Source organism: Amphibalanus amphitrite, unplaced genomic scaffold (genome assembly GCF_019059575.1).
Source record: "Amphibalanus amphitrite isolate SeventyFive unplaced genomic scaffold, NRLGWU_Aamphi_draft 000421F_arrow, whole genome shotgun sequence".
Lineage (NCBI taxonomy): Eukaryota > Metazoa > Arthropoda > Thecostraca > Balanomorpha > Balanidae > Amphibalanus > Amphibalanus amphitrite.
Genome location: NW_024881915.1, coordinates 22,203 through 41,802, shown reverse-complemented (window position 1 = coordinate 41,802; position 19,600 = coordinate 22,203). Strand labels below are relative to the sequence as shown.

At 49.1% G+C, this 19,600-nt stretch overlaps 2 protein-coding genes across 11 annotated transcripts; both read left to right on the top strand.

The window, feature by feature from the left end:
• Window positions 1–3,415: 3,415 nt before the first annotated feature.
• LOC122391100 lies at window positions 3,416–8,038 on the top strand. The gene is made up of 2 exons (XM_043384743.1): window positions 3,416–5,837; window positions 6,957–8,038. Exons 1-2 carry the CDS (start codon window positions 3,758–3,760, stop codon window positions 7,352–7,354), a joined length of 2,478 nt encoding a protein of 825 aa, XP_043240678.1. The 5' UTR covers window positions 3,416–3,757; the 3' UTR covers window positions 7,355–8,038.
• LOC122391101 (target of rapamycin complex 2 subunit MAPKAP1-like) lies at window positions 6,077–19,105 on the top strand. Of its 10 annotated transcripts, none has more exons than XM_043384744.1 (11): window positions 6,077–8,064; window positions 11,975–12,070; window positions 13,179–13,418; window positions 13,657–13,796; window positions 14,077–14,246; window positions 14,583–14,732; window positions 15,320–15,441; window positions 15,865–15,978; window positions 17,849–17,992; window positions 18,164–18,307; window positions 18,590–19,105. In XM_043384744.1, exons 1-11 carry the CDS (start codon window positions 7,935–7,937, stop codon window positions 18,793–18,795), a joined length of 1,656 nt encoding a protein of 551 aa, XP_043240679.1. In that variant the 5' UTR covers window positions 6,077–7,934; the 3' UTR covers window positions 18,796–19,105. The 10 variants fall into 10 exon arrangements, with proteins under 10 accessions (XP_043240679.1, XP_043240680.1, XP_043240685.1 ...); XM_043384745.1 differs by lacking the exon at window positions 6,077–8,064 and adding an exon at window positions 9,457–9,490; XM_043384750.1 differs by lacking the exon at window positions 6,077–8,064 and adding an exon at window positions 9,489–9,511.
• Window positions 19,106–19,600: the final 495 nt, after the last annotated feature.

The following is a 19,600-nucleotide window of genomic DNA, read 5'->3' as shown; positions in this document are numbered from 1 at the left end:
GTCTCGAAGCCCCGTTCAATCCCCATGTAAACGAGCGATTTTCGAAGCACTGTAGAATGAAGTCTGCACAAGATATATCAAACCTAAGTATCTTATCTGAAAGAGCAGACAATTTTCTGCAAGTTATCTATTACGTGTTTTTCGCTAAATCTTTTGCTTTTTTCACAAAAGCGTAAAAGGTCCCCCATGTCTCCGCAGCCTCCCTGCCGCCGGCCGCCGCGCGGTCGCGGTAGTGTAGTGGTTAGCGTGCCCGCGCAGTATTCCAAAGGTCCCGAGTTCGAATCTATGCGGTGCGGAACTTTAATTGCAATTCCAAGCTGAATATACGCACATTCATAATAAATTATTATTCATATAGCTAAACTGTCACCAAGCTATCCATATAAATTGACTTCACCCAAAATATCGGCAAGATTCTATTAAAATATAAATTCAAATATGGCGGCTTGGACTGCCGCGTGCGTTAGGCTCCGCCCATAGCTCCGCCCACATGCGTGACGTCATTCGTGTTAGTGGACACACGCGGAGATAGGGGACGACATGGGCCTGAGCACCACTTGGCTCCGTTCTGCTCCGTTCCAAGGCATTTTTCAAGTTTATCTGGTGGTTTTCGAACTCTAGTATGTCGTTTTGTTGGAAGTTTTGAATCCCTTGTGACTGAATTATGTCATATTAAAGAAGCATGTTGACTGAAAACAATCCCAAGTTGAAGTATAGGTACAGGAGACTGAAGAGTCCTGAGTCCTGAGTAATATCAGGTTGAAGCTAGGAAATGTTGGTTGATAAACGCAAGTTGATCTGGCTCACTTATCAGCAAGAAAAAAAGTAAAATTAAAAGAGCTTATTGGCCGAAAACAAGCTATAATAGGTATTGCAGGAGATCAATACTGAAGAGCACGCGCAGTATGAAGCCAGTAAATGTTGGCTGATGAACGCGTATTGATGTATTGGTATGAATATTGAAATATAACTTACAGCAGCAAGATCAATGAGTGCTAACTATCAAGTGAAAAATTCTAGAATGAACGAACCCAGGCAGCTTTACTTTGCATATGCAGATGGTGATGTGCATTAGGTACTCAGTGTCTGGCAAATGAAACATGCGATCATTCTATTGCTACTGGAGAAGAAAGCTTGGATCACTAAATCAGCTTAATGTTTAATTTGATGTTCATCATTACTTTGCATTTCTTGAAAAAAGGATTTAAGTAAAATTGTCAATGTGAAAATCCATGCAACGATGTGATCATGTCATGTGTTCAGTCATTCGTGATGGTGATTATTGGTCTAATATACACAAGCAAAGCTGTCAGCATTTCTTTCTGTGGATGGCCAGAAGGGACTCAGAACTTAGAAGTATTAGGTTTTCACAGGGCTGGGATAAAAAGTACTGAGGGACTGAGGGTAATCTTCCAGAAAGGAACTTTATTTTGACTTGGTATGAGATTGTGACGAATGTGTCCTGTGCATGTTGTGACTGTGTGTTATCCTTCCCCGGCAGACCTGTATCTGGGCCGAATACATGCTTTGAACTGAACATTACACTGGTGGCAGCTGATTGATTCGGCCCAGATGGACCCACGCTTGATGGCCATGCATGATCTGGTTGCATGAAGTGAGCTTTGCATGCTGCATGTCCTGGGAGCTCGGACTGTGTGTACTATCTGAAGCCAAGAAGTATGGTGGAGACTAAGCCAGAGCTACTTGGGGCTGTTGGTGGTCATGCCAAAATTGATAAGTTTGATGGCCAGGGAAATGTTGAACGTTTCCTGGATCATTTTGATGTAGTGTCCAGGGCAAATGGTTGGAGCCCAGAAACTCAGGCTCTGCAGCTTCCTACTGCACTTTGTGGACCAGCTTTTGATTTTTTCCGCCGTCTACCCATTGAGGAGAAAACCACTGTAGGAGCACTGCAGGATGCCCTGCGAAAGGAATACTCTGCAACTGCCTTGGAGTCGGACTATGCTCTTCTGTTTGTATCTCGGAGGCGGTTGGCAGGGGAGCCCCTCCCAGAGTTTGGTGATGCTCTGAAGACGCTGGCGCGGAAGGCGTATCCATCTTTTACTGAGATTCAGCTCGAAAGTCTGTGCAAAACCCACTTCATCAATGGAGGGTTGGCTGACACTCTGCGAGCCCAGCTTCTCCTTGGTGGTGACCAATCAGAATCATACAGAGACCTCATCTCGAGGGCAAGACGGCTTGAGCAGGTGTTTGCCCCAGCGGCAGTCCGACGCGTGCCGTTGGAACAGGATGAGCTGAGGGGTGAAATCCAAAGACTGGCAGGTGTTGTGTCAGCACTGGAGCAGAAAGTTGATGCGCTGTCAATACCCAAGAGCAGATTTGGACAGAGAAGGCGGTTTGATCAGACGCAGCAAGTGACAGCTAAACCCTCAGAGCCTGGGGCTCAGAAGGAGAAGAGGAAGCCTGTTATCTGTTTTCGCTGCAAGCAGCCGGGACATATGGCCAGAGGCTGTGCAAATTTCGAGTAGCCGCGATTCGGCAGGGGCGCGTGGTCGCGGCGTCTGATGTACCCGTGAGGGGTGTGGCCCCGAGACAGTTAAACTGGGGAGTGGCGCGGCAGGACTGGTGGCCCATGGGGGCGCCGGCGCCGCACTGTTTCCGGTGGCCCAGTGGGCAGGTGGCGCCACCTTCAGCGTCGCAGCTGGGCTTGGCGGCGCCCTTTTCGGCGCCGTGGTTGGACGGCGCGCTGCAGCTGGGCCAGGCGGCGCCCTTTCCGGCGCCGTGCTCGACCGGCGTGCTGCAGCCTGGCCAGGCGGAGCCCTCTTCAGCGCCGTGGTCGGACGGCGCGCTGCAGCCGGGCCAAGCGGCGCCCTCTTCAGCGTCGTGGTCGGCCGGCGCGCCGCAGCTGGGCCGGGCGGCACCCTTTCCGGCGCCGTGGTCGGCCGGCGCGCTGCAGCTGGGCCAGGCGGCGCCCTTTCCGGCGCCGTGGTCGGACGGCGCGCTGCAGCCGGGCCAAGCGGCGCCCTCTTCAGCGTCGTGGTCGGCCGGCGCGCCGCAGCTGGGCCAGGCGGCGCCCTTTCCGGTGCCGTGGTCGGACGGCGCGCTGCAGCCGGGCCAAGCGGCGCCCTCTTCAGCGTCGTGGCCGGCCGGCGCGCTGCAGCTGGGCCAGGCGGCGCCCTTTCCGGCGCCGTGCTCGGCCGGCGTGCTGCAGCCTGGCCGGGCGGAGCCCTCTTCGGCGCCGTGGTCGGACGGCGCGCTGCAGCCGGGCCAAGCGGCGCCCTCTTCAGCGTCGTGGTCGGCCGGCGCGCCGCAGCTGGGCCAGGCGGCGCCCTCTTCAGCGCCGTGGTCGGACGGCGCGCTGCAGCCGGGCCAAGCGGCGCCCTCTTCAGCGTCGTGGTCGGCCGGCGCGCTGCAGCCGGGCCAAGCGGCGCCCTCTTCAGCGTCGTGGTCGGCCGGCGCGCCGCAGCTGGGCCAGGCGGCGCCCTTTCCGGCGCCGTGCTCGGACGGCGCGCTGCAGCCGGGCCAGGCGGAGCCCTCTTCGGCGTCGGGGGAGGTACCGTGTTCGGAGTCGAGTGTGACTGGGGTTTCTGCGGCGCGGCGCACGCCTCCCGGTGGAGGCCTTCCGTTGGAGGCCGGGTGTCGTGCCGCGCCGGAGTCGGGCGCGCAGGGTGAGTCGGTTTCGCCGGCTGTTGAGCTTGTGTGTGTTGACACTGACGATTCGGCCGGCTGTGTGTCCTCCCGGCCGGGCTCTGTGGATGTGGCAAGGTTCGCTGAATGTTTAGAGGCGGATGCTGTGATGAGTCCGTCAGCCGTCGAGCCCGATGCGATAGGCTTGTCTGACGTGGATGAGCGTTCTGGCCTACAGGGGGCCACCGCGGCGGGCGTTCGAGTGCCGAGCGCACCCACTGGTGAGGCACTGACGGCGGAGTCACCACGATCGAGTTGCAGTGGTAAGGACAAACCCGGTCCCGGAGTTCGGGGGGCTGGAGTGTTGCGTGCCACTGTGGCTGGGGGTGTGCTGGCTCGGGCAGGTCGGGTTGTGTGTGGACAGCGCAGTCATGTAGCAGCCGCCCGAGTGGGGGGTTATAATGATGCGGAAGTCTTTGTCTCGGGATACGTTCAGCATAAGAGAGTGGACTGGTTGCTAGATACTGGGGCACAATGTAGTGTTGTTTCGTCAGATGTCATTGGGGATATGGATGTCCAGAGGATCCCCGCTCTGAGGCAGCCCGTCACTGTTGATGGAAACGCATTAGATTTAGAATGCGTAGTTGTGTGTGATGTTAGTATCGGAGATAAGACACTGCGAGATCAGCCCCTGTTTGTGGTGCGTGGCCTGTCTCCCTCTTGCATACTGGGCACTGATTTGCTGAAAAAGATGGGATCGGCTGTTTCTATAGACTTTGCCGCCCACACAGTGAGTGTTCGGGGGTGTACTGTTACCGAGGCAGCAGACTGCGTGCGGTCCTCGGACACCGTTATCATCCCTCCGAAGCACCAAAGTATTGTGATGTGTTCTGTTCCAGATGATGTTTCGGGGGTGGTCGTTGTTGAGTCGAGTAGCCTTCTTTCTGATAAACATTCACTCTTGGCGGCTAGATCTGTGGCGACAGTGTCCAAGGGAGGTATGATACCCGTAAGAGTTTTGAACCCGTCAGGCCGGGGTGTCACTTTGCCCGCTCGCTCTGTGGTGGCCCGTCTGATGGATCACTCAAAGATTGCTGATGGTGACTCTGGGGATGAATGTGAGATTGATGATGCTTGGGTGAACGCTCTGGTCGAGGGTTCTGACCTCAGTGATGATGCACAGAAAACTGCCCTCTCCGATCTTTTGAGTAAGCACAAACAAGCATTCTCGTTAGATGGTGAGCTGGGACAGTGTGGTATCGTGAAACATTCGATCCCGCTCGTAGAGGGAGCCCGCCCCGTTTCTCAGCCTCCGCGAAGGATTAACGTAATTGACAGGGATGATGTTGACGCGGCTGTCCTGAAAATGCAGCGAGATGGTATCATTCGTCCCAGCTGCTCGCCGTGGAGCTCCCCGGTGGTGCCAGTTCGGAAACGAGATGGCTCGTTGCGACTCTGCATTGATTACCGTCGTCTTAACGACCTAACGCATGGTGATTCTCACCCCTTACCCAGGGTGGAGGACTGTTTGGATGCTCTTTCCGGGTCATCTTGGTTCAGCGTCTTGGATCTTCAGTCGGGATATTGGCAGCAGGAGGTAAAGGACTCAGATAAGGAAAAGACAGCCTTCTCTACCCACACGGGACTCTGGGAATTTTCGAGGATGCCGTTTGGACTGAAGGGAGCCCCGGCCTCATTCCAGCGTCTCATGATGGCTGTTCTTGCTGGGTTAACCTGGCGGGAGTGCCTGGTTTACCTAGATGATGTGATCGTATTCGGTAAGTCGTTTGATGAAGCTTTGAGTCACCTGGATCACGTTCTGTGTGCCGTAAAGGAGGCCAATCTGAAACTTAACCTGAGGAAATGTAGTTTTTTTAAGGAGGAGGTGAAGTTTTTAGGTCATGTCATTAGCGGTGAGGGCATTTCCGCGGATCCTTCGAAGGTCTCGGCGGTTGTCGACTACGAACGTCCTAAAAACGTCCATGATGTGCGTAGATTCATTGGTTTAGCTAGTTATTTCAGAAAGTTCATACCAAACTTTTCTACAGTGGCTAAGCCATTGCTTAAGCTGACCGAGGATCGTGCGAAATTTCTTTGGGATGACATGTGCGAGTCCGCCTTTCAAAGTTTGAAGCGTCTGCTGACGGAGGCGCCAGTTCTGGCTTTCCCCGATTTCGAGAAAGAGTTTATTCTCACTACCGATGCCAGCGGCATCGGTCTGGGTGCGATACTTACCCAGCGGGTTGACGGTTCTGAAAAAGTGGTGGCGTTTGCGAGCCGCTGTCTGTCCAAAATCGAGTCTCGATACAGCGCCACCGAGCGGGAGTGCTTGGCAGTGGTCTGGGCGGTTCGCCACTTTGCTGTATACCTGCAGGGTAAACCATTCGCACTCCAGACAGATCACTGCCCGTTGACGTACTTGCGTTCGTGCAAGGACCCGAGGGGACGGCTGGCTCGGTGGATCCTTGAGCTGGAACAATTTCCGTACATAATGCAGTACCGTCCAGGACGGTCCATCCCACATGCTGATGCGCTGTCAAGGGCGGTGTCGGGAGGTGTGGTTGGTCACATTGATCTCAAGTCTGATGAACACCGTATCCTTCTGGCCCAGCGCAGTGATCCAGATATATTGCTGGTTGTCGTCAGTCTTTTGCATGGTTTGCCAAATGTATCTAGTCAGTCGTCTGTCGTACGACACTATTTGTCAGTGAAAGAGGCTTTGGAAGTGGACAGCTCTTCGGGGTTGTTATACATTCACGCGGACAACCACAGGCGTCTTGTCGTTCCAGCTTCCATGGTCGATGAGATACTCTCAGAGTCCCACGACAGTCGCTGGGCGGGTCATTTGGGAATTTCAAAGACTACTGAGAAGCTGAAGTGCCGTTTCTATTGGCCCCGAATGACCATTGACGTAGCCAACTTCGTCAAATCTTGCTCTCCATGTTCCAAGAAGAAAAGCCCTTGCCATCCCCTCAGGGCGGAGTTCGGGAAGATGCCTCTTCCAGCCCGACCTTGGGAATGGGTCTCCACAGACATTACGGGACCCTTTCCGTTGACGGACTCTGGTAACCGATACATCCTGGTAGTGGTCTGCGGATTTTCGAAGTGGGCCGAGGCATTTCCCATTCCCAACCAGGAGGCGGAAACGGTTGCTAGGATCCTGGTTAGGGAGCTCTTCTGCAGGTATGGGTGTCCACGCGTTATCCACTCAGACCAGGGTCGCAATTTCGAGAGCCGATTGTTTAAGGAAGTCTGTCGACATCTGGATATCGACAAAACACGCACGACGGGTTACCATCCATCCGGAAACGGACAGGTGGAACGTTTCAACAAAACCCTGTGCTCCATGATGGCTGCTTTCGTTTCAGACAATCAAAGGGATTGGGACACGGTGGTCCCAAAAGTTGTTTTTGCTTACAACACGAGCAAGCATGAGACTACCGGTGTTTCTCCTTTCGAGATATTTCATGGTCGCCCGGCCAGACTCCCTCTCGACGTCACTTGTGGTGGTGGTGACTGTCCGGCAGACAGGATCTGTTCCCCTCGAGAGTTTGAGGAGGTCCGTCGGAAGGTGGCTGCTGCTATCGAGGAAGCAGCTGCCAAACGGCGTCAGCGTCAGGTTGTGAACCAGATGCAGTATCAGGTGGGTGACCGGGTGTGGCTGCACAGAGCGGTCGGGCGAAAGGGACTTCCCCCAAGCTGCAGAGTCCCTGGTCGGGCCCCTTTGATATCATTGAGGTGCTGTCGCCGCAGAACTATCGCTTGAGGTTAAAGAACGGTAGGAAGGTGGTAGTACATCATGATCACCTGAAACCGTATGTAGAACGTGAGGAGTATGCGCGCAAAGGTAGCCAGGATGAACAGGATGAGGATGATCATGGATCTCAGTCTGAGTCTGTTGATGCTGGTCAAGTGGTAGAGGAAGACGATGATGACTATGTGCCATATCTGTCTCAACATCGCGCACCCGATGTGTGTATCGATCACAGAGCGGACGTCCTAAGTGGTCTGGAGCATGCTAACGTAGAAGCACCGTTGCTATCCTCTAGTACAGTCGCAGATGCTACGGATCAGGAAGCTTCTGTTGGTGCCGAGGGGGATACGAGTGTGCTGCACAGCGCTGATGGAGGAACTGTGCCCGATGTAGACTCGAGGGACGGTGCTTGCGTTGTTGTCACGGATAGTGTGGCTGATGGTGATGACAGGCTGACGACAGGAGGTGATGGGGATACTGGGACTAACGCTGTCAGACGAAGTAAAAGAAAAAGATCCGCCCCAAAGCTTTATGGAGAATGGCTGTTTAGTTAACTTCATGTGTTCCTACGCACGATGTTACATGGCGGTGTATGGCGGGGAGGAATGTGACGAATGTGTCCTGTGCATGTTGTGACTGTGTGTTATCCTTCCCCGGCAGACCTGTATCTGGGCCGAATACATGCTTTGAACTGAACATTACAAGATGTAGGCACAATTTCGGTAGGTGCTCAGTAGTTTAGTAGTTATGTAGGCATAGTTGGGTTAGCTAAGATTAGGTCATGCTAGTTTTTTCTAATTTGCCAAGTGTCCATAAAAATGTGACCTGATCAATTCATACCTGACTAACCTGACCTAACCTCAATCATCACACTTATTTGCAACTTACCCAAGACCATAGCATTAGCACCCAGTTACAGGTACTAGGTACTCACCCTAACTCAATCTTACCTCCTAACCTTCAACTTGACAACAGTTAGCTCACCTTGCCAAACCACATCCAGGGTAACAGCAGCCAAATGAGGAACTGGCTCATTGGGTGGCTGGTGCGAGTCTGTGCATTTTAAGTGTTTCTTCTCTGAAGCTGCTCTGCACTGCTGTATGCCATGTTTGACGCTCAGAAAAATGTGGGAAATGATAACTAAGCTAGTTTAGTGCTTTGTTCCTGCTCGAGACATCAATAAGTACAAATCCTGCGGGGTACAGCTATGAGATGAGCTAGGTGAGTAAATTATTTGAATATGCTGTTTGACTGTAGTAAATATACAAACAATCACAGGGTCACAGTTAGGTATATTCAATTTCCGCATAAACATTCAACAAAACGCCCATAGCCTCACTCCGAGCACACAACAAATAACTTAAGCCTTTGCAGGCACAAAAAACTTTGATTTACAGGATGGGTATACAATATATCATCTGTCCTTGGGGATCTTGCTGCAAAGTTTGAGTTGAAGTAAGATGACTGAACTTCAGGACAAGGTATGATTAACTTTTTCTTCTTAGCCACTGCTTATGTACGAGAAAGACTAAATCCCTGGTTAATCAACGCCTTGAAAATTTAATGATCCATCTTCAATTCGACATGAAGCCGCAAAGAAAATAGTTCCCACTTCTCTCTCCTCTTGGAATACACAAACCAAAATATGTAATAACTTCTTCTTAGTGTGAGTGGAGGGACATGGACAAGAGCAATTATCATAGCTTCCCTTCAAGTTAACCTCTGGCAGTTGGCACTGATAACAAGGACACCTCTGATTGATCCAAGATAAAATTGAAATGTGTTAAACTGTCTAGTCAATCATGGAAGGAACGGATGAACTTGAGGTCAATATGATAATTTGCGATATACATCAACGTTACTTGGAACTTTTTTGCAGGTTCGCTTCATATTTTGTAACAAACGCGCAAAAACTGCAATAAAACAGCACTATATGCTTCTGGACAAAATACAGTGACAGTAAAAAATAAGCCCTGATGGTATTCATTCTCGGCCAAAATCCAATTACAAAATATTTTGTAGTAAGAACTAAATTTCGGCTAAAAACCGTGCACGTTTAAAAAAAGAATCACTCCAATGACGGTCCATTATTGCGGTCCTGAAATCGCCACTATTTCCGGCCTCTCCAACGCAACTCGTTGTCCAGACGTAAATATGCAGATCTCCATGGTTTTTAGCAGCAATTTGCTATGCAATTTGCGGTCACTAGGTTTTCTTTGCGGTCAACTATGTTTTTGAACACATCTCTTAAGAGCAATGGTTCCTTTTGTATTGCATGTATATGAATTTTTAGCAGATCTCTGTGTAGAACGAGGAAAGTGCCTGTATCAGTTGGGCAAACTAGACCTTTGGAATCAAAATATGGAGGCATCAAAAGATTGATTCCTTATGACCATATTTGGGCATAAATGCAGACCATTTCTAACTTACCAATCACGTAAAAATAAGAGAGTGTTTCAAGACGGAGCATGCCTGATCTTGAACAGAAATGCTGGAACTATCTCCTAAGCAAAATAATATTGCTCCTATCATAACAACTTGAATTATATAGGTAGTGAAAGGCAATCAAGGAATTGATTCACTTTAAACAGATAATCATAATATTGATTCCCCATCAGCTGGCTAATCATTATTTTGATTCACAGGTAATGTTAAGAGATAGGCAACAATGACTTGCAGGAATACATCATTTATCTTGCTACTATTCTCATTTAGTGGTATCCTCAGCACCACAACAGATACCTATGGCATTGTTGTAGTTAACCTTCACTACATTTGATAACAATTCACAATTTTTAAATGTCAAGAATACAAAAACTGAAGCAACCGGTAAAAACCATATAATAAATATAAAAGCACTACAACAATGATAATAAGGGGTTTGAAAATTACATTTTGCCATTTTACACAAATACTGATTGTTTAGTATGCCATTCATGATACAAAAATAACATACAGTGTGATTTCCTCAAAACAGCTTTTACGTGATGGACAGTGGCTCTGTCTTTTTCCCATTCACAAGGCCAAAGGGACAATTTCTTAGTTTTGAGGTAACACTTTTTGGAAAGCTACCACACTTTTCTACCTTTTTAAAGAAAAATCTCACCGTCATGGGCCTTTTTTCAACCGTAACGATACATTTGAAGTCAAAAGTGTACCCAAATGAATCAAAAAATTGATTCCATGCCCATATATGGTCATGGCTCCTCCCACCAGAATCAAATTATTGATGCCTCCATATTTTGATTCCTAAAGTCTAGTTTGCCCAACTGGTATCGTATTTTCGTATTTTCCTAGGTACTAGTTACATAATGGCCACTTTTATCCAATTTACATAAGCTTCTGTAGAAATTAAATGCTCTTACGTTAAACTATTATTTGTTGATCATTTTTGCTTCGTGTGTCGTGTGCCTTTCCTTGTCCTCGGGCATTCTAATTCTGTTCTGTCTAAAAGTAAAGCATTCAGAGTTGTTTTATATATATTTCTTTTTAATTTAGTCCGAATGGTTGAATGGATGGATTTGAGGAGTCAGAGCCCGCATTAAGCATAGCTTGTTGTGCTGACCCTGACCCCACCACCCGATCTCGCAATTCCAGTTGTATGGGAGAATTTTGTCCGAACGCTTAACATGCCCTCACGACTGGACAAGGTCCCCTCCGCCTACTCACGTTACCTGGCTTCTGTGCGGCCCCTGCCACAGACACGCACGCCATTACACATAATAGGAGCTATATATATTTTTTTTTTTTGATAACTTCAATTGCCTCTGGCTCCAGAGATCAAAGGCCTAAAGGGAATAGTTCTTTTCTGAAAATGAATTAGTTTTTATTGCAGTGGATTTATGTTTTCTCAAAATGATCAGAAAAGAAAATAATTTTTAGTAGATAATTTTCTATATTTTAATATAAGAACAACTATTTTTATCTTAAGCAGAGCCTATTTACTATTTGCAGTGGAAGGAAGCGATGCATGGAACAATGAAGTTATAGCTGCATAGAGCCATAGACTAACACAAAGCTGTATACAAAAAAGCGCATATGATACAACCTATCTGCAAGCTGATCACTGATGGGCTGAAAGTTTAGCCTCTGTGACAGGTGGCTGCATTCCTGGCATTCTTCTACAAGGGACAGATTTCTCTACAAGGGACACATTTCTCTACAAGGGACACATTTCTCTACAAGGGACACATCCCTCTACAGGGGACTCTTTTTGTTTTCAGAAGGAGAAATAGGATATATTTGCCTAGGGTGATCACTGGGGTGTAAAAGCTCCTGATTTGTGCTAGCCTGAGCTCAAGCTACAAAACTGCTATTCCAGCTCAAAACCCCATGTTTAAAGTGATATATTTCCTATAAGTTCTTCAGTCTAGACTTTACCACATTTGTCTAGGAGAACACCCGTCCTAGTGTGGCAAATAGTTCATAGGACTTTGATTCAAAGCTAAACAAACTACTGCTAATAACCTCACATATTTTCTGCAATGACCTTTACCTTCTTTGAGTTGTCTGGACTAAAGAGCTCTGCAATCATTGGCCTGTACAAAGTTTATCCTGGAATCTTGTTCACTAGAAGATAGGTAAGATAGGTAATAATATAAATATGTCTAACAAGGTGATGTACTTTTCTAGTTGCAGGACCTACACAAGATAGCATGTCATTCTTTGATGATGCAGAGTGGCTACAATCACATATTGTTAATTCATTCATCACCAGTGATGACACAGGTAAGTCAACACTCAACAGTTTATTCCCTAGGTGTATGCATTCAGGGCAAGGCTATATAAACCATTCAGGGTATGTTTGTGAATGTTTGGAAGCTCACTTAAAGGCTACATAGTTGAACATTTTTTTTCTTAAATTTTCCACCCCATGAATTATTTTAGATCTGTCTGGGTGCCAAATACATTCCGAGAATGACTGTTAATGCTTCTGGATAATCATGGTAAAAACTACACACATATGTAGAGTTACAATAATTTGTTTTGTGAAGGGACTGAAGGGAATTGTGAGTGGCATGTCTTGATATATTAATTATTTAAATCAACTGAAATTGTCTAATAATCTAAATGAAAGTGCTGGATTTATTCATTTATCCTATGAACTGGTGGTAAATTGCAGGTAGAGATAGTCCATGCTGCTGATAGCATAGAAAATATAAAAAACTCCTTCATGCGCCACTGAAAGTTTACATCTCATGAGACTCTAGGAAAGGTTTGGATAGCAGCTAGCAGGCTTGAAAGAAATTCATGTACCTGAAAATTTATCTACAGTCAGCTAACAGAATATACTGGGACCTTTCCCTGCTCACCAACTCGTGTGAGTAAATCACCGGCTCGGAATGTCCCGAGTCTCGATCTCTGAAAGCATGCGTGCTGGCTTTCCAATGGTACATATATAGGGCCTTGATGAAGCCGACCGCGATTCCCGACTGGGCACATACTTGCGCAAAACGCAAATAATCAGCAGCAACAAAATCAACGGCCTAAATAATCGGCGGCGTGCGTGCGGCCTTTGCTGCTGGCCCCCAAAGCAATCGGAATATTATCTTGCTATCTATTAGAAAATGATACATATGTTTCCAAATATCCGTAACGAATGGCCAGCTGTTTTCAAATAGCAATGATTTCACTTGTTATTGCCTGCCGGCGATCGCTAAGTCATGATGACTTTTGATAACATCCATTATTTTCACATGACCCATTGTGCAGATGGGGCATCATGCACAATACGCGAGATTGTGCTGTTTTTGCGCACAGGTCTGGGATAGCGCTGCTCCTACTACTTTTTACTAAAGCACTGTGACTTAGCCCACATTCCCTTCTTGTTTACTAGGTCTTTGTGAGATGGTGATGTCCAGTGAGTGTGCGTCCTCCGGCGCGGCCGCCGGTGACCCCTCCGAGCGGGATACCTACTTCGAGCCTCACTCGATCGACATCGTAATGGACATGGACATCGGCGGCCACCGGCGGCGCTCCAACACTTCACAGCGGCTCGACAAACTGAAGAAGGAGCGCAAAAACGCGGCACGCATCAAACACATCATCTGGCAGCCCAACGCCGACCCCTTGCCAGGTGAGTCAAATTTCTGCTGTGAAGCATGTCATTGCCCTTTTCTCGCTTTGTTACCGATGCCTTTAGACTAGAGTGCCTGTGCATGACAGGGGGTCAGGGTGTATGAGGATGTTGGTTTTATTACGTTCCCTAATGGCAGTGTGATCTCCGAGTTATACCCTACGGAATACGGATATAACTCAGAGATCACTGGCCATTCTGTATAATGGCTTTTCTTCTTTCTTTTTTTCTTCGGCAGATGCTGACCGGGATTTTGTGTTCGAGAAGAAGCCCATCGTTATTGCTGAGCGGCCAAAGACGTCACTGCTGACAGAGCAGCTCAACTCGCTCGACCTCTCCGACAATCCGTTCACCGAGTACTCCAAGTTTGACGGCAGAGTGAGTGTATGAGACGCTTCCAGAGCAAGGCGCGGTATAAAACAGGTATATTATTCATTGATTTTAGATCAGTTTTATTTTTTTTTCTGTTTCATAGATTATTTGTGTCGCCCCCGTCCCAACTATCAGCGAAACTTCCGCAAGCCATGCCTGTAGTTACATTTTCGATGATGTAGGTGGTGGCTGTCTCTCCCCTCTCCCTCTCTATTTCTTTATTTCGCCTCCCGCTCCATCTCCCACTGACCTCTCCCCCTGGGCCACCTGTCACCCGCGCTCTCAGGCGCACGCCGGGGTGCCGACGCGGCGCATCAACATCTTTCTGACGATGGCGCCGCCCGAGGAGCAGGCGTTCCCGATGTCGGTGACGGTGGTGGCCAGCGCGCGCGTCTCGGAGCTGATCGGACTCATCTGCTGGCAGTACACCAGCGAGGACAGAGAGCCGCCGCTACGGTAAGACCGCCGACACAAGGCTGACAGAGCTGTCATAGTGACAGTGACGTGTAGAGGAAAGACGTGGGCTGGTCGGACTGTTCGACGGTGTCTTTGTAGGAACGTGGCTAAACTTTTTACGGGTTTGGTAAAATTAGTTAACATGGTTTTATTCTTGTCCGTTCTGATTAATTAAAGTTGATATATCGCTAGAGCTCAGTCGCGTCATCGCTCAGTCGCAGCATCATTACGGAATAGCCACTCATTGAACATATGTTCTTACATTTCCACTCTGCTAGTCACTGGCCCAGCTGTCTGTATGTCCGAGTTTCCCTAACCGGTTCGGTACGTCGGCAGCCACTCGCCGGAGCTGTACAGCCTCCATATCGCTGAGGACGATGGGGAGGTGGACTGGGACTTTCCGCCGCTCGACGACCGAGAAACGGTGGCCAAGTTCGGCTTCAGCGTGCTGGCCCTGGTCGAGACCGAGCAGACCGAGGTCACTGTGTGAGTAGACGGGGTCACATGGAGACGGGGTCAATGGAGAGGTAACATAGGGACGTGGGTCATTAGCGAGGGGCAATGTCAGGGAAGAAGGTCACTGGCGGGTGGTGGGCTCAAATAGGAGTCTGCGTTTGGTAGTGAGTGGCGCTGTCAAATAAAGACAGAATCGCTTTGATGCATTACATCAGTGTGAACGGCTGCCATTTGCGGCTCCGGTTGGCTGTCCGTGGCACCAGCGATCCGGTTTGAACGATGGAAGACTCATCCCGGCTAAATTCTACGTACTCTGAATCCTCTGCTCCTCTCAAGATCGTAACGGGCGACATTGGGCTGATTCCATGTGATATCGAGTGCTGCATCTATTGAATTATGTCGTCCGTTATAGCCCGCTCAGTTACTGTCCCAGTGGCTGTTTGCCGCTTTTTGTGCACCTCTCCGTTACAATTAACTGTGAGTGTGAGGTAGTGTAACCGCCCTCCCCCTCCCGTCACCTGTGTGTGCTCAGGTGACTTGAGTCGTCCTTACGTTGCCGTCACCTGTGTGTATCTGTGACGGTTTGGCGTCCCGTGACCATTCTCTTTGTGCCCCAGGAACGTGGACGGCCGGGACGGTCAGGACCAGGTGACTCTGTCGCTGAAGAAACGCAACGCCACGGTGGCTGAGATTCTGAACGCGGTGGTGTCGCAGCGGCCTGACCTTGCTCCAGATAATGGTGAGTGCGACTGGTGGTGTGACACGGTGTCAATCTGTAGCACTGCGGTGTCATAAGGGCCTGTGACCTGGGGTTAGAGGGGTCTGGGAGGTGGATACGGTGCCTAGGCTAGTGGACCGTATCGGGGGATTGTAGCGGAAAATGACTAAAGCATCGTTATTTGTTCTTAGTAGGAAATATGAGTAGTCTATCGGTGATCATCATTATGGTGTGTTAAGTATATCTGACCATCATGTTCATGGCGGATACTTTCATTAAGCTAGTTATTTAAATGATTAAGCAGCTTGAATGATTTTAAATGATTTGCATTAAATGATTTGTGATCGTACTATCCCCTTGGTGTGTTTCTCACCCGAGTGCCTCCACTGTACGCCGACGCGGCTCTGTCTCTGAACTCCGCTGTCTGCCCGGGCCTCCCCACAGAGGTGGAGCTGGCGCTGGAGCGAGCCGACAACAGCAGCACGGCGGCGTCTCCACTAAGCGCCGACACGCGTCTTTCACAGCTTGCCTGTCAGCACTTCAACCTCATCAAGACTAGTACGGACGGTGGGGTGGCGGGCCGGGGGTTTCAGTTGACCACTTTCCCTCACGGGCCGATATTTCGGGGCACTGCAATTAGTGCAGTCGTTATCGTAATGAAATACTAAATTTACACTTAAGTAACGTTTCTGATTTATTATTTCCGTCTCACGAGTCTGAAAACTATTTCGTCATTTTTATTTTACTTTCATCTTAGTGAGGAGCTATGTTAAGCAGCTGTTCCAACTCCCAGTATTCTTGCGATAAATCTCGTGTACCTTCATGATATATACAGGGTTACTTTTACAGGAAAAGTTGAGAGGGGGAATAAAGTTCGGGGCAAAGGCGGATCCAGGGGCATCTGAAAGGGGGGTGGGCGGCAATACCATTAGGTTTTTCGTTAGGATGGAGCCCGCAGAACCTTACCTACCCCCAAATCCTATTCTTTCCTCGGGTTTCAGCCACTTTATTTTGGAAGGTTGCCAAAAAATAATTTTGCTAAAAAAAATATACGCACCTACCTTGGCTGTAAGGGGCGGGGGAGGTCCCAACTTGACTGCGCCCTTGCAAATGCCAATCAGTAGTATCAACCTATCAGTGGTATCAATAACTAGTAGGTATACCCCGGCCAAACATTAAGTAACGCCTTTCTAAAGAGAGAGGTTAATCCGCGCCCTGATTGGAGGTCATTTTGGCCCCCATGTGGGTTTTCTTGAAAAGCGAAAAACGGCGGCGCTTTTTAGTACCTTACCGGGCATCAATTTGAAACCTTCGCACAAAATTTCAAGTCTTAGGTCACCTTAGGTCAGGAGTAATTGATGTCAAACTGTTCGAGCAAAAATGAGCAAAAAACATGAAATTCTTAAACGCTCACAAAAGCTACAGTTAACGAGCAATTCCAAAGTTCTTTGTGTGGTCGTGTATGTAGAGAAACGACGGCGCTACAAAACTGCAACCTCTACAACTACAAGGTGGGCAGTGATATCCGAACAAAAACTAATGAAGCACAAAACTTGAATTATTACTATTAGTATTAGTGAGCAGTGAAAGTTCCATTGGGAAAGCCGGCTGTGATGAGGTACTTTTTTTGCGCCCTGCTCTGCATGCAAAGCAGATGAACGTGAATGCTGCATAAAGAGAAAAGTCATTTATTACTCAAAGCTTTGATGCCTATGGGACAAAAATAACGTTGTTTTTCCTTCAATGATTCCGGTTTGGAGGATGGTTAAACACGGCCATTGTCATATTGGGACAAAAATTTTAGATATCTGGCCTTGGCGTCGATGAAAAAGTGAAAATAATCGTGAATAAATGGGTCGTTTCTGAGAAAGAACACAGAATATAAAAGGGGGTCCAAAAAGGGGTCACCTTCTTTTTGCGTCAAAGGAGGGGCCATGGCCCATTGCCCCCCTCCCCCTGTATCCACCCTTGGTTCGGAGAGGTAATCCCGTCCCCCGCCGGTTTCTACGCCGACGCCTGTACCGATATGTCAGTGATTGCGAAAAGACGGAAGAGACAAGACAAGAGACGGTCCCACCGACTATCCGATCGGTATCGGGTCAAATCTGGAGTTCCTGCTGCACTGAACGTAAAATGGTTGGATGGAACCGAAAATTGAAAATTAATAATTATCTTAACGCCAGCAACGTTGATTGATGACGAGAATCTGATTAACGATGACTATAGAATCTGAATAGCGAATTGATTGAAAATGGGCTCCAAAATAAATTTGAAAGGGGGAAATTCCCCCTTCCCTCCCTAGCCGTTCAGACACGATTTGAAAGGGGGAGCGGAATTTTCGAAGGGGGGAAATTCCCCTCTTCCCCCCCCCCCTTTAAAAGTAACCCTGGATATATATTGACTGTCGATGGGTCGTTCTGTTCCGTAGCGTCCGCCCGAAAACACAAGGACACGGCTGTGGTGGAGGAGCCTAATTTCAGCGGCCAGATGTCCGCCATGGAAGCCACCGTCTATCAGACCTTCAAGGTCAACATGCTCTCCAGCCTGGTCATCAAGGCGCCCATCCAGCTCGGTAGGTAACGCGACGGAGTTTTGCTGGAGAGCTTGATGAATGCGCAATTGCCATTTTTACGATAAAGTGGAGCTATCCTTCATCGACTTAGTATGACTGCCTAGTGCATGATGTCCCTTCGCTTTATATAAGAGATTGGTGAGCGATTCTTGATCTGTCCCCTTTTCTCAGGTATTTCGGGTGACCGTGTTGAGATCGACCCGGTCCAGATGCGCTCCTCCCTGAACGTGTCTAAATTTCTGAGCAAGCCGCGCGCCGTGACGTATCAGATTGACTGCATCATGGAGTGTCGCCTACTGGACGTCAAGTACGGAGGTACGCCACCAAAATGGGCTCGGGGGCACGTGCCTCAGATTATGGAGGAGACACTGGTATCTCATGTTATTGATTTTTTCGTCATTAATCGGTTGTCCGTACTCATGCTAGCCTTTTCGTTGAACTTGATGGATGATCCTCTCGTTACATGCGCAAATATTCATTTTTTTCGTGAAACAGGCGTAGCTGGTTGATTTAATTAAATATGCGGGCCCCTCGATCCTTGTCCAGCCTGGCTGCAAACCCGCACCGGCCTGAGCCATCATTACGCTGACATTGCAGGGCGTGCGGTGCTGCGCCTGGTGTACATGCTGCCCTCTGACGGCGGCTACAAGCACCACGACCTGGAGGCCGACCTGGGCACGGCCAAGGAGATCGTCCGCAAGCTCGAGTACATCCTCGACTTCCGCTCCAGTATGAACCGCAAGACATACCTGCAGCAGAAGGAGAAGCGTACTCTTCTCGGCACGCTGTCCTCGGGAAAGTGAGGACGGGGTGCCGGGGATGGGAGAAGTGGGGTGCCTGTACCTGCCCGGCGGCCGCCTGGTGAGCGTCCGCGCGGGGTGAATCACCAATGCAACTGTCGTGTTTTTTACTGTTCCTAAGTCGTTTACCTATACTGGAAGCGTTTTAATTAGTGTCGGTGGCCGGTGTTTTCGGAATGTCGTGTAAGAAGTAAGAACCACTGGCGGGTTTCGAGCCTGCCTCTCCGCTGGTCGGAGTGTGGCTCGACTTATTGAAGTGCTGTGACTGTCATGTGTTCATGTAAACTGTATCATATATACATTGTAATCTCGATTCGGTGTCTATCGGTAGGCTCCACGAGACGGTCACAGACGGAGAGCACGGATCACCCAAAGCCGTTAGCTGAGCACAGTGGTCGTAGCGGCGAGCATTCATTTTGTACTCGATTTCGTCAATTACTCAGACAAAATAGTGTATGACTCCGCGCCGTCATTTCAGTGGCAGCGAGATACCAGAGGGGTGTTCACGGGCACCGCACACTGCTGCGTGCGCTGTGTGCGGTGCGTCCAGCAGGCGTGGGGGTAGGGGATGGGTAGGCGGCTCTGACGTCACGGCTGCGTGCGGTGGACGGTCCGCTGTGGCCAGTCCCGACCGGCCACAGCGGTCGCTGTGTGCGGTGACGCAAGGCTGACGTAGGGACGCAGTGGGCGGAGCTTGGAGGCTGTGTGCGGTCCGACCGCACACAGGGTCCGTGAACAGCCCTCAGATACACCATTACGATTACACCTACGGACCACTTCGATGGAAATATGTTTTAATTCTTCTGAC